The sequence below is a fragment of the Laetiporus sulphureus genome (assembly GCF_001632365.1).
Source record: "Laetiporus sulphureus 93-53 unplaced genomic scaffold LAESUscaffold_35, whole genome shotgun sequence".
NCBI classification, from domain to species: Eukaryota; Fungi; Basidiomycota; class Agaricomycetes; order Polyporales; family Laetiporaceae; genus Laetiporus; species Laetiporus sulphureus.
In genome coordinates, this window is record NW_024468544.1 from 382,989 (window position 1) to 395,962 (window position 12,974).

Below are 12,974 nucleotides of genomic sequence, written 5' to 3' on the forward strand. Positions count from 1 at the left end.
AAACCTTTGTCTCCTCATGCATGCTGATCTCTCAACAGCCCCTTGTTATCAAATGCTATGCCTTCAGCATATGCTTCAAAGATTATTTAAGCAATTCGGTCACCAATTTTGACTTCGAAGGGATGGTCTGAGTGATTGATCATTACAACTTTGAGTTCTCCAGTATAGTCTGGGTCGACAATGCTGGCTCCAATGTCTATTCCCCATTGTGCAGAAAGGCCACTTCATGGGGCAATTCTAGTGTACGTGCTGACTGGAGGCTCGAGTGTGAGTCCAGTCCCTACAGTTGCACATGAATGAGGTGGGATTGTGTGAGTTTCAGCAGCGCAGATGTCCCATCCGGCTGCGTTCTCTGATTCTTTAGTGGGAGCTTTGGCAGAGTTAGTCATGCAATGGTATACAAAGAACTCTTCATCATCTTCTTGACCAGTGAAAGTTATTCGGTGTGTGCTTTTGGGAGCGATTTCATACGAGGATAATTCGAAGCATTTTCCACCATATGCAATGACCCTGATTGGTGCTTTTGCAGTGTCCAGGTGCTGTTGGTGGAATTCTTGAAGAAGCTTTTCGGTGTTGGTGAGATTTGTTCGGGGTTCCCATGTATCGTCGGAATGGTCGTAGCCTTTCCATTTGACGAGGTATTGGACCCTTCCCCTCACGACCTTAGAGTCTAGGATTTCTTCAACTTCAAATTCTGGTTCTCCTTCGATTTCTATAGCTGGGGGCTTTGGGGGTTCACGGTTTGTGACCGTGTCTTGGTGGTACATAACCAACTTGCTAGCATGAAAGACCAGATGGACCTTCATTTGCTTAGGCAATTCTAGTCTGAATGTGACTGGTCCTAGCTTCTGAAGTACTTTGTAAGGTCCGAAGTTTTGTGTGCCTAGCTTTGCAGATTTGACTTTTACTCTGAGATCTTTCCCTTTGAGTAGTATTAGGTCTCCGACTTTGAATGGGACTTCTCCCTTTTTCTCGTCAAAGTACCATTTCATCCGTGAAGCTGAAACTTCCAATGCTGCCTTTGCCTGTTCTTGTGCCTCGGAGCGGTGGGCGAATAAGTGTTCCAATGAAGGGTGACGTATTGATTCGTGTACGTCAGGTGCCATTTTTGGATGCCGGCCATATTCAACGAAGAATGGGGAAAGTGCGGTGGACTCATGGGTCTGATTATTGTATGAGAATTCTGCTGTTGGCAGATAGTAGACCCAATCATTCTGTCTGTGGTTACAGTACATTCGTAGGTACTGTTTCAACACCTGATTAACCCTTTCTGTTTGACCGTCTGTTTGGGGGTGATACGCTGTAGACATTGTAGACTTTACACCGAGCTTCTGGCAAAACTCCTAGAATAGTTTGTTCACGAATTGAGTACCTCTGTCTAAGATGATTTGGTGAGGTAATCCGTGGAGTTTGAAGACTTTGTTATAGAATACGTTAGCGACTTGCGACGAGGTAACTGTATCGTCTGTCACATAAAAGTGCGCTCGTTTCATGAGTCTGTCTACGATGACAAGTATTGCCGTCTTCTTTTCTCCCCTAAAGTCCATGGCTGGAGGAAGTTGAGTGATGAGATCTATGGTGATGATCTCCCATGGTCCTCCTGGTACATCATTGGGTTGTAGTAGTCCGTATGGTTTTTCTCTTGAGTACTTATTGTGTTGACAACTGTCGCAACCTTGTACATATTTCTTAACCATTACAGACATTCCTGGCCACCAATAGTTCCGAGTAATGAGCTCCAAGGTCTTGAACCTGCCTGGATGTCTGGCTGGTAATGTGTTGTGATGGAGCTTTATTAGGTCAAGGCATAGCTGTTGATCCTTGAGGACATAAACCTTTCCACGATGGAGCAGCAGTCCGTGCTCGAAGTTCCATTCTGCGAGGTTTTTCCTAAATTTGCGCTGTCCTGTAGCCAAAAGTGCACGATAATCCTTGGTCATCATGTCATCTGTAAGTGCCTTCTTGATCCTTTCCAGTAGTTGAGCATCATCAACTTCAGATGCGTGAGCAGGTTGAATCGCATTGATAGTGACAAATTCAGGTTTTAACAGCATTTGGTTCGAATTGTCGCTGTCCACCCCCCTCTCATGGTCTGGCCTCCTGGACAGAGGATCAGCACGTAGCATAGTCTTTCCAGGTCGGTGACTAAGTACAAAATTGAATCGTGTGAGGAATAATGCCCAGCGCACTTGGCGTCGGGATAACTTCTGTGCCTGGTGGAAGTATGTTAGGTTGAGATGATCTGACCAAATCTCAATGGGTTCTGGATGTCCTTCTAGATAGTGCTGGTGTTCTTCTAGTGCCCGAATGATTGCAAGCATCTCCTTGTCATAAATCTCGTAATTTCTCTCATGTTTGTTGAGTGATTTGGAGTAGTATGTGACTGGATGCCATAGCTTGTCGTCTCCCAGCTGTTCGAGTACTGCCCCTGTTGCATAGTCTGAGGAATCAGTTTCTAGGCAGTATGGTGCAGTGTCATTGGGGAGTTGTAAGATCAGGGCTGATGTAAACGCTGTTTTGAGTGCACTGAAGGCTTGGTCTTGCTCTTCCTTCCATTGCCAGGGCACGTCCTTACAGGTGAGAAGCATTAAAGGTCATGCGAGTTTTGCAAAGTCCTTTATAAATCGCCTGTAGAAATTTGCGAATCCTAAAAAGGCCTGTACTTGTTTAACCTTAGTAGGTGCTGGCCAGCCAAGAACTCCTTCGATTTTAGCAGGGTCCATCTGTACCGAGTTCTTGCTGATAATCATGCCAAGATACTCGATTGAGGACTGTTCAAAGAAGCATTTCTCCAGTTTGGCATACAAGTCATTGTCCTGGAGGCGCTGTAGAACTGCTTTTACTAATCGTCGGTGTTCTTCGAGATCATTCGTGAAGATGAGGATGTCGTCTAGGTAGACTACCACTTTTTCCATGCGAATCAAGTCTTCGAGGACTGTGTTCATCATTGTTTGGAAAGTGCTAGGAGTGTTGCAGAAACCGAAGTACATTACTGTGGGTTCAAAGAGGCCACGATGCATAATGAAGGCAGCTTTTTCTTCGACCCCCTCCCTAATCCTTATGTTGTTGAACCCCCATCTCAGATCAAGCTTTGTAAAGATGCTAGCTTGTGAGAGTCTATCGATAAGGTCCGAAATGCGTGGGATTGGGAACTTGTTTTTCTTGATTACTGCGTTGAGGTTCCTGTAGTCTTGTACTAACCTCAGTGAGCCATCTTTCTTTTTAACGAAGAAGATGGGTCCTGCTGTCAGACTCCTTGATCTCTTAATGTATCCCTTGGCTAACTCTTGGTCTATCCACGTGTCGAGCGAATTCCTTTCCTGTAGGTTCATAGGATATAACTTTGCTGGGCGTGGTAATGATGCCTCTGGAACAAGTTCGATTGGATGATCGTAGGGCTTTCTTGTGGGCATTCATTCTGACTGCTTCTTGGAGAACACATCGCCATACTCGTGGAAGTGTTTGGGGACATAGGCTGACCAGTAGTCTTTGTCCTGTTCTTCTTTTTGCAGCACTCTATCCTGATTCCTCTTGGTGTCAAGACCCATGATAAGTGATGCTACAGCCTGTGCATCAGGGTCTTCTGATAATGACACCCATCTAATGAAGCTGTCCATGTCATTCCAGTTGTCATCTAACTCCTGGGAACCGACGAACTCCATCAGATCTTCGATGTGGGGAATGTTTGTGTCTTCCAGGTCCTTCTCCTGGATTGCTACCTGTGAGGGTGTGCATCTTTGTGGGCACCGGGTGAAATCGACTGTGAGTTTTCCCCAATCCACTTCGGGATTATGCTCCTTAAGGAAACTCATGCCTAGTATAACGTCTTTATGTCCTATATCGGTGACCAAAAGGCTTTGCCTGCTTGTGTGGTTTCCGATGGTTATACTTAGAAGAACCCTTTTCTTAATGGTTTCACCCTTGTTATGAGATGCATCTGCATTGTACACCCTGATCTCCTTCTCAAGTGAGATTGTAGCGAGATTCAACTGATCACCCAGCCGTGGGTTGATGTAGCAAGAATATGCTTCTGAATCAAGGAGCGCCTCAGTCTGGACTTCCCTTACTCCCTGTTTGAGGTGAACAGGTAAATCGATCACGTGCTTTGACAAACCAGTAGATGTGATGTATAAAAAACTTGATACTGGTACATGCGAGAGCGAGTAGGTACTATTACAATGTCTATGGGAACTCTGGCCAGACCTCAGAGAACTCGCTGAAGAAAATCCTTATCATCTTCTTCCTCCGTGATCCTAGCTGCTTCGACAGCTGGTTCCGGTTCTGCCTCCTTTTCCTTTCCCTTCACATCGTAGCTGGCAATGAAAGCACGGACTGCTTCGTATCTTGCCTTGCTGTCGTCGGAGATGTCTGAGGCTGTGTTTGAAGAAATTGCCCTTGTTGCTTGGCCCCGCTTTGGCATTTCGAATTTGCCTTTGTACTTGGGGTCAGGGCATCGCTGTTTAAAAACGAAGGTGTGTTTCCCACATCTTACACACAGCTTCTTCTCCAGCCATCCTTCTTGCTCCTTGGTGAGGGTGGATACTCGATCTACGACCATTGCGTTGGGGTCTTTCGGGGTCCGTGGTGTCGATGATGATGATGTCGTTACTGTTCCGTGCTGTCCTGCCTTATCGGCCCTGAACTTGGACTCCAGTTGAAGGCACAGGTCGAGGTATTCCGGCTATGTGATGGGGTCAGAAATTCTTAGACTGTCTCGTGTGACCATTGCCTGGTGTACGTCCTTGCTTCGATGTTCAGCAATGTAACTGATGAGTGCAGTGTGCCCTAAGTTGGTCTTAGTGGCCCATTGACGGAACTGTTCTGTGAAGGATACCATCGTAGGATACGTCTTGCTGCAGATATCCTTCAGATGCTGCTGCGCATCCTTGTCCGGGTCGAGGGTCCTGTAGTTTACTTTGAGGATGTCGACGAAGTCTTCCCATGTGCCAAGTGCTTGCTGTGCTGCTGCCTTGGTTGCATATTCTGACATGTATGTGAATGCACCACCTTCCAAATGTAGCAGGGCCGTGGTAATCTTGTGTTCGTCGTCGTTGATCTCATTCCACCACATCCATATACCGAGTTGTTGAAGCCAGTCCTCCAGACTTCCTTTGCCTGAGTAGTGTGGAGGTTCAGCAATTTTGATGTGTGGCTTGTGCGATTGGACCGTGCCAGATGTTTGACCTTGCATCGTAGTGACGCCGCTTGCTTTGAGCGAAGCTAGCTCGTGCTGCAGCTTAACGTTAGCTGCCTTGATCTCCATCATTTCTTTGCCTGTGTCAAGCATTGCCGCCTGGGTTCCCGTGAGCTCATCATTTAAAACCGCCATATGCGCATCTTGCGCGAGGATCCTATCTTTAAGCTTCCTGATCTCTGTCTGGAGAACTGCCTCCTTAAGTCGGTGTTCGCTCTTGTTGTTTTGGATCTGCGATTCAAAAGCTTTCTTGTGCTCGTACATCTTGTTTCCAAGCACATTGTAGACCTTGGCAATTTCAGTAGTGACCGTGAGCTTCATTGCGACGATTACCCATTCGCGTATGTGGTTCGGGACTTCTCCGGGAGCGGACTGTCTGAGAGCATCTTCTAGGTGCTCGAATTGGTGCTCATCAAACTCCCAGATGGGTGGGACATAGGCTGGTACAAGTGATGGTGTCGGAGATGCTGGTCCTCTGACTTGTGACGCAGAATCCTGCGGTCCTAGTGCAGGTTCGGGTGAATTGTGCTGCGAGGCGCGTGGGGTACTTCCGTCATGTGCTGAATCGACGTTTGTATGAAGAATGTCATTCATTCGTTGCCTGAATGTGGATGCATGCGCACGATCGGTTCCTTCCATTGTGATATAGATGTAGGTAAACTAATTGAAAATAAAGCCTAGGTACTGCTTGTCCTTGACTTTCCCAATCTCCCTGACGATCTCGTCTAACCTCTGCTGCTTTCCTATCTCCTTGAAGTTGATCTTGCCTATTTCTAGGCAGCACGTGTTGATGACCTATTTGTCGACGAAGGTGTATTCGCGAGTCTCTGTGTAAAGGTCTGCGCAGACTTTGTCTAACTCCGATGTGAGGAGTTGTACCTTCTTTCGTTTGTCCTGATCAATTCTCTCTCAGAATGCTCCTAATATCGACTGTAGCCTGAAGCAGGTAGCTGAGACCTGCTTCTTGAGTGTTTCGATGTGGAGGGTGGGTCTGACTTTGGACGGAAGAGGGCAAATGAATCGTGCATGTGTGTTGACTTTAACAAAGTTGGGAAGAGGTCGCACTGGCTGTGGAGCAACAATGATGGGGGGAACGGCGTTGGAGGTGATGATCTCTGGGGGTGGTCTTGGCCTTCGACCGCCTATAGTGAGGCGTCCTTTTCTGGGCTTGTAGCGTTCGAGCGAGGGTGTGTGACTGCGAGGTCGGCGGATGATGCCTTGGACTCTGATATGCGTAGTGTCAACTACTCTGGCCGCTGCACGCTGTCTGTCTGTAGAAGATGCGCCTAAGGATGCTAGAGTGAGAAGTCTTCCTCGCTCTTTGTTGGTCTCGAGGCGTTTGTAGCCGGCGTAAGGGTCTTCTGCCTTGGTGGCCTTGCGCTTTGCTGCCTTGGGCTGCTCAGTGTCTTGCTGAGGCTCACGCCTGGTAGAAGTTGAGTTGAAATGTGTGTCAAAAAAACCGCACGCTACGGCTGAAACTGCTTGCACTGAAAATATGCGGCTGCTTGTGTTAAACACTAAGCAGGGGCGCAGAAAATGTCAGATTGTTTCTAATGTCACGGTAACACCAGACAAGAGATCAAAAAGACTAAAAAGGGACAGTCACGTGGAACGTGCCACCCTGATCCCCCTGATCCCAAAGGTATCCCCCTGAACCCTATGTGGCGCAAGAGCCTGTTGACTTACTGGTCGATGTGGCAGACGCAGGAAAGGGTGAGAGATATATGAAGGAGCTGGTGAGCTCAGTGAGTGCTACAGGTAGTAGACGAGGAGAAACAATCTGAAGTTTCGTCCTCTACATGGCTGGTCTTATATACACGTACAGCGGGCTATCTTACCTAAGCTACCTATCTATGGGTATAAGCAAATGGCCGTACATGGGACAATAGGATGTCCGGAAGTAGAACAATAAGTGGGAAGATCGATGGTTGCCGCAGTAATGCGTGTGCACATCGTGCCTATCTTGGTTTCCCTTTTGTTCTCTGGTGTGAACATTGTGCCTATCCAGGCTTCTGGCTAAACTAATAGGAAGCGGAAGGCCGATGTATAACAATAGTTCTTGTTCCCTTTGTTCCCAAATGGGTGCCTCTATTGTGTCCTGAAATAGACAGGTCCGACTGTATCATCTACGGGTCTGGACCATAACATGTGATATGGACTATCACCTGATCTCTACGCGTCACGTCTGTGGCTGAGTGGCGTGAGATATTGGTAAAGCATGTGATCTGTGGTGTGAGCAAAGTCACGTGTGGACTTTGTGGTAAAAATCTGTGACAATAAGACTGAGGGTCTCTCCTCGTCTCGCTGGTCCCTATATACATGATTGCCTAGCTACTGTACAGTACTACATAAGCGAGTCACATGCTATTCTACTAGACGTGCTACAATCATACGACTTGTCCCAATTATCCTGATTGGTTGGCCTAACAATAGCCTGCAGAGATGGAGATCCTCTTGAGCATGCAATATGGTGTCATAGCGATTGCACCTTATGATGCAATGCCAAGGAGCTCAGTGTCACGTGACTATGCCGAGAGAGATCTGAGGTCATGTGACTAGATGATCGGTTATCTTATCTCCCATTAGGTCATGTAACTTTGTGCAACTTGAAATGACAAAAAATAATACATTCCAATGTGTATGTTCCTTTTATTGACTTGTCAGGTAAAACCATGACAACATCTTTAAGATCAACATAAATCTTATGCAGATAGTTAGATCAAGATGACTATGATGAGATATAAATTTTTCTCTGAGATGTTTTTATCTTTGAGACAAAGCAAGTTTATTTGTGCAGTGTATTCCTTAGCTTTTAAAATGTATGAAAAACCTCATATTTGATTATATATCATCAGCTGTTCATGATGTGTTTGAAATGTGACATTGTCACATGTTTTTCTTCATCTTTCTTGATGAATTAGCTTGAAGAGGTTTTAGAACTTTTCATTGATATTTATCAAATCTTTTTATAATCTTTATATGCTGAAAAGTGTATTATATCTATTGAACAGCCTTTTAATCATTTATAAAACAAGATGATAAACAGACTGTGAACAATGATCTAAAGCTTTTGCATCAAAATGTTTAAGATCTTTTCAAAATCTTTTATATAAAAAGTTTTGGAAAAGATTTCAATCAGTTTGAAGATTTTTTTGCATAAAAGATGATCATATAATTTAAATTTTTTCTCTTATCTTTTTATCATTTTCTGAGTGAAAGTATTGAATGTTTCACCCATATAGACTAGTACTATACTAATACAATGCTAGTACTAAGCTAGTACTAAGCTAGTACAATGCTAGTACTAAGCTAGTACTACGCCAGTACAATGCTAGTACTAAGCTAGTACTATGCCAGTACTATGCTAGTACTAAGCTAGTACTACGCCAGTACTATGCTAGTACTATGCTAGTACTATGATAATGCTAATTTTATTGTAATCTCAATGTTAAAATGCTAATATGCTATATTTTATATATTCTCAATAACCACTGATTTAGAATACTGGTACTCAGTAATGACATTATGCTGGTGAACATAATGATGATCGCTGAAGATCCAATGTTTATATCTTATTTTGAATGTGACATAGTCACATATTTTTCTGCATCTTTCTTGATAAATTATCTTGAAAAGGGTTTATAACTTTTTATCAATATTTAATAAATCTTCTTATAATCTTTATATGTTGAAAAGGTTAAGACATAGGTTCAAGAGTTTTTTAATCATCCATGTTCTAAGATGATATAAAGACTATGAACATTATTTAAAGCATTTGCATCAAAATGTTTAAAATCTTTTCAGGATCTTTTGCATGAAAAGTTTCAATAAAGATTTTAAAGATTTTAAAGATTTTTTCAGATGAGAGATGATAATATAATTTAAATTTTTTTCGCTATCTTTTAATCATATTTTAAGTGAAAGTATTGAATGTTTCACCCAGTGGTACAGAAGCTGTGCGTGCATCTCCATGCTTCCTTGGGCGCCGACTGCTCGAGGAACAGAATCAAGCGCCACTGGGTGCGTCATTCAATTCTGCGCAGGTGATATTCACCTTCTACAGGTGCGAACATAAGTCCCATCCTCGCACGTAACAGTGCGTGAGATGAGACACAAACCGCCATGTTGCACAGATTGGAAGGGAAAAAGTGCGAGCATCTTGACGAGCGTCCGCGTCCTCGTTCAGCGCTTTCAGCGCTCAGCGGTCCGATACTATTTACTAGTACATATGATCCTGCCCATCAAACATGCGCTTGCGAGCTGTGCATAGGCCACCCACATATACTTAGCCTCGCGAACCTCACATCTCTTTCCCTTTCCTCTCATCTCCGTCCTCTCACATCCCCTGCATTCGGACACTTCATCAAAGCTACACTTCTGCTACACTGTGTGATCACTGAGAACTCGAACTATGGATACAACTCCGAGAAACATCGACTCTGAGCTATCCAGTCCTCTGACTGTGCCCGCCTCAGAGCATTCTGACTTGACTGTACCTGAGTAAGATACATATTTCCTCCATTCAACTTATTCCAGTAATTCAATGAATCTATGATCCCACAGAATCTCAATCATGCAACCTATGGAGGGCTCACAGCCAACCCTACCTTCTTCAGACCCTCAGATTCTGAATATGCCAGTGCAGTGAGCTTTCCTTTGTGTCTAGTCTTACACTTTGTCATGTATCCGTCAAGAATATCAAACCCAAGTTCATCAACTGCTGCAGGCCCAAGTGGTCTTCTGCTGGCAGAAGCAGTTCAATTTTTGTATGTAGCACTGACTTTATCATATTATCATGCCATGCATTGACAATCTTGAGCAGAGCGAAATTTCAATCTGGATTTTCTTTGGGGCTATTGAGAACATGTGTTATTTTGAAGAATACAAATGCTGGGTATATTATATTTAGCATTGAAGTGCTATTGCTGCTTTGCTCATGCTATGTAATCAAGAAAACTGCTGCACAATATCATCAAACTTGTGCTGCATGACAGCAGGGAGAATAAAGAAGCACTGCAGTATGTGTGAAGTTTTTGACATGCAAGGATCACATTATTGATCAAAACACAGATTGCACCACATGAGCCTCAATATAGTGTCATTGATCGCTAATATTGATGCAGATTTAGTTCAAATTCAAGGCAACATTTCAGAGTTTTTCATGCAAATCCTGGCACATCTTTCTCAGGAACTTCTGAAATGTTATCACAAATCACACCTTCTGAATGAACTAAACAAGATGATCATAATATCGAGAATTGCATTGCAGCTAGTTCCTGATGATCATGAACACAAATGGGCATATTGGGGCATGCTTGCAGATGCCTTACATAGGCAATTTCAACATACTAGGGATCTTACATATCTTGATCAAGCCATTGCTGGAGCAGTGCAGCTGACATCAAATGATCCTGAGATGCTGAACGACCTTGGAAACTTCTTCTCAAGGCGCTTTAGGCATCTTCAAAACCTTGCAGATGTGAACCTGGCCATTGCTGTATGGCAAAAAGCAATGCAGCTGACACCTGATGATAATGCAAAAAAGCCTCATGTGCTCAACAATCTTGGAAACTCCTTCTCAAGTCGCTCCAAACATCTTGATAACCTGACAGATCTTGAACAGGCCATTGCTATGCAGCAAAGAGCAATGCAGCTGACATCAGATGATCATGCAGACAAGCCTGGCATGCTTACCAATCTTGGAACCTCCTTCCGCATGCACTTTGAACATCTTGGTGACTTTGCAGATGTTGAACAGGCCATTGCTATGCAGCAAAAAGCAGTGCAGCTGACACCAGATGATCACGCAGACAATATCACAAACTTAGGACGCAGAGCGCCGACTAAGCCTATGACCTTACAATCAAACACTTACTGACTGTTGTCGGAGTAAGGATGGACACAAAGATGATCAAGATAAAGCAGTGCCTTGCGAGTGAGCACTGGTAACACTGTATGGATAGACGTAGCAGAGATGAGAATAAGTCTGGGGGACTTAGACGTCTCAGAGCTCTGGCTTATATACATGAGCGGAGGGACCCTTGGTACCCTGATACCCCAGAACCACTAGCTAATGGAAATTGTCTGATTGGTTACCACTACCTGTCAGACTACGTGTGTCATGCATGCCGAACCTCTGAACTACTTAGTAAGACCATGGGAATGGTATTGCCTGTAATGGCTACATCTCCGGTGGCGTGGTATCTATCTACCTCGTGCATGTGAACTAATATCCCCTTAAGGACATATCTCCGGTGTCGTGTATCCCCTTCGTTGGATTCTTCCGGAGTCCGACCGTGACTTCTAGGTGGGATGATATTACTGTATAAGTTAGGCTTACCTAATACCAGCGCTACTTGTCACATGTGTGGATATCACGTGATATGTCACGTGACTAGACCTGGACCTTCGGGGCGCCTAGGACTGTTCGTACTTCGCGTACCGGTTCGTTCCTTTCTGAACAGCCTAGCGCTGGTGTCAAGTGATGTCTTGGTCACGTGTAGAGGTGAAAACGTGAAAATCTGTGACAGTACCCCCCCTTCTAGACAGTTCATCCCGAATCTGGCTTTTTGCGTGGTTTCTGGAAGTAATTATCGCCTGTGGAACCAAATCCACGGTGACCTCGGGCTGAGGGCTTGAGGTAATCAACTAGTGAAACGACAGGGGTGATAATACGTTCAATGATAAGTTGGGCAACTCGATCGCCCAAATTGACTGTGAAGTCATCATTGGTATTATTGATTAGCAAAATCTTGACTTCGCCTGTGTATCCTCTGTCGATAACACCAGCACCTACGTCGATGCCTTTGACAGCTAACCCACTTCGTGGTGCAATTCGACCATAGGTCCCTCGAGGTGTTGTAAAGTGAAGTCCTGTGGATACCAATCCTCTTGAGTGTGCTCAGATGGTTGTTGGTTCTGATGCAGCTAAATCCATTCCAGCATCGTCTTCATGGGCATATTTTGGTGCGTGTGCATTTGGATTATCTAATGTAATTTGAAGATCTCTAGAATGATTCCAATCATCTCTATCCTGATCGTATATCTGAATGGTATCTGTGGCGGGGTCATAAACTTGACCTGTTCTCCTGGGTGGAAAAACGCCATCGACCAGAGTTGTATCAATGAGAGATATTGGTTGAGGTGCGTCAGGATATTTTCTGTGAAATTCCTTGATGAGACGCGGAGATTTCTTCAAATTTGCTGCGGGTTCCCAAGTTTCTTCAGCTTTAGAATAACCCTTCCAATGCACCAAATATTGAAGTTTGCCACGAATGACATGAGAGTCGACTATGTATTCGACTTCCCATTCTTCGCCAGTCTTCTTTTTGATAGGAGGACGGGGTCTGAGAGTGCGGTCTGGTATTTCGTCTTTGTGGTAGAGCGTGAGCTTGGACGCATGAAAAACTGGATGAACGCCATATTGTCACAGCATTTTGAGTCTATATGTGACTGGTCCTAGTTTTTCTACGATTTCGAAGGGTCCATCTCTCCGTTGTGCCAATTTGGCTCCCGATGTCTGCCAGTCTTTAGTGGAGAGTAATACTTGATCTCCAACTTTGAAAGGTGCGGGTCGTACGAATTGATCGTAATACCACTTCATGCGCTCAGCTGCCAATAGAATGGCTGCTTTTGCTTGCTCTTGCGCTTCTACTCGTGCCTGCATTATGGAATCTAGCGTATTATGCTTTATAGGGTCCATTATTGTTGGTTCTGCACGTGGATGTCTACCGTATTCGACAAAGAATGGTGAATTCTTAGTGGCTTCAGAAGCCTGATT

General features: G+C 44.5%; 2 protein-coding genes across 2 annotated transcripts; both read left to right on the top strand.

Annotated features, from left to right (window-relative positions):
- Nucleotides 1–9,447: 9,447 nt before the first annotated feature.
- On the top strand, nucleotides 9,448–10,394 carry LAESUDRAFT_316775 (uncharacterized protein). The gene is made up of 5 exons (XM_040901984.1): nucleotides 9,448–9,694; nucleotides 9,758–9,838; nucleotides 9,889–9,960; nucleotides 10,017–10,212; nucleotides 10,265–10,394. Exons 1-4 carry the CDS (start codon nucleotides 9,606–9,608, stop codon nucleotides 10,183–10,185), a joined length of 411 nt encoding a protein of 136 aa, XP_040761852.1. The 5' UTR covers nucleotides 9,448–9,605; the 3' UTR covers nucleotides 10,186–10,212; nucleotides 10,265–10,394.
- LAESUDRAFT_658506 (uncharacterized protein) lies at nucleotides 10,356–11,072 on the top strand (the record flags this gene model as incomplete). The annotated part of the gene is made up of 1 exon (XM_040904754.1): nucleotides 10,356–11,072. One exon carries the CDS (start codon nucleotides 10,356–10,358, stop codon nucleotides 11,070–11,072), a length of 717 nt encoding a protein of 238 aa, XP_040761853.1.
- Between the last annotated feature and the right edge of the window lie 1,902 nt (nucleotides 11,073–12,974).

What these genes read in the sequence shown, in the direction of transcription:
- LAESUDRAFT_316775 (XM_040901984.1), top strand. Translation starts at nt 9,606, where the DNA reads ATGGATACAACTCCGAGAAACATCGACTCTGAGCTATCCAGTCCTCTG. An exon ending in ATTCTGAATATGCCAGTGCA is followed by an intron (nt 9,839 to 9,888) that starts GTGAGCTTTCCT and finishes GTATCCGTCAAG; the next exon opens with AATATCAAACCCAAGTTCAT. An exon ending in GCAGAAGCAGTTCAATTTTT is followed by an intron (nt 9,961 to 10,016) that starts GTATGTAGCACT and finishes AATCTTGAGCAG; the next exon opens with AGCGAAATTTCAATCTGGAT.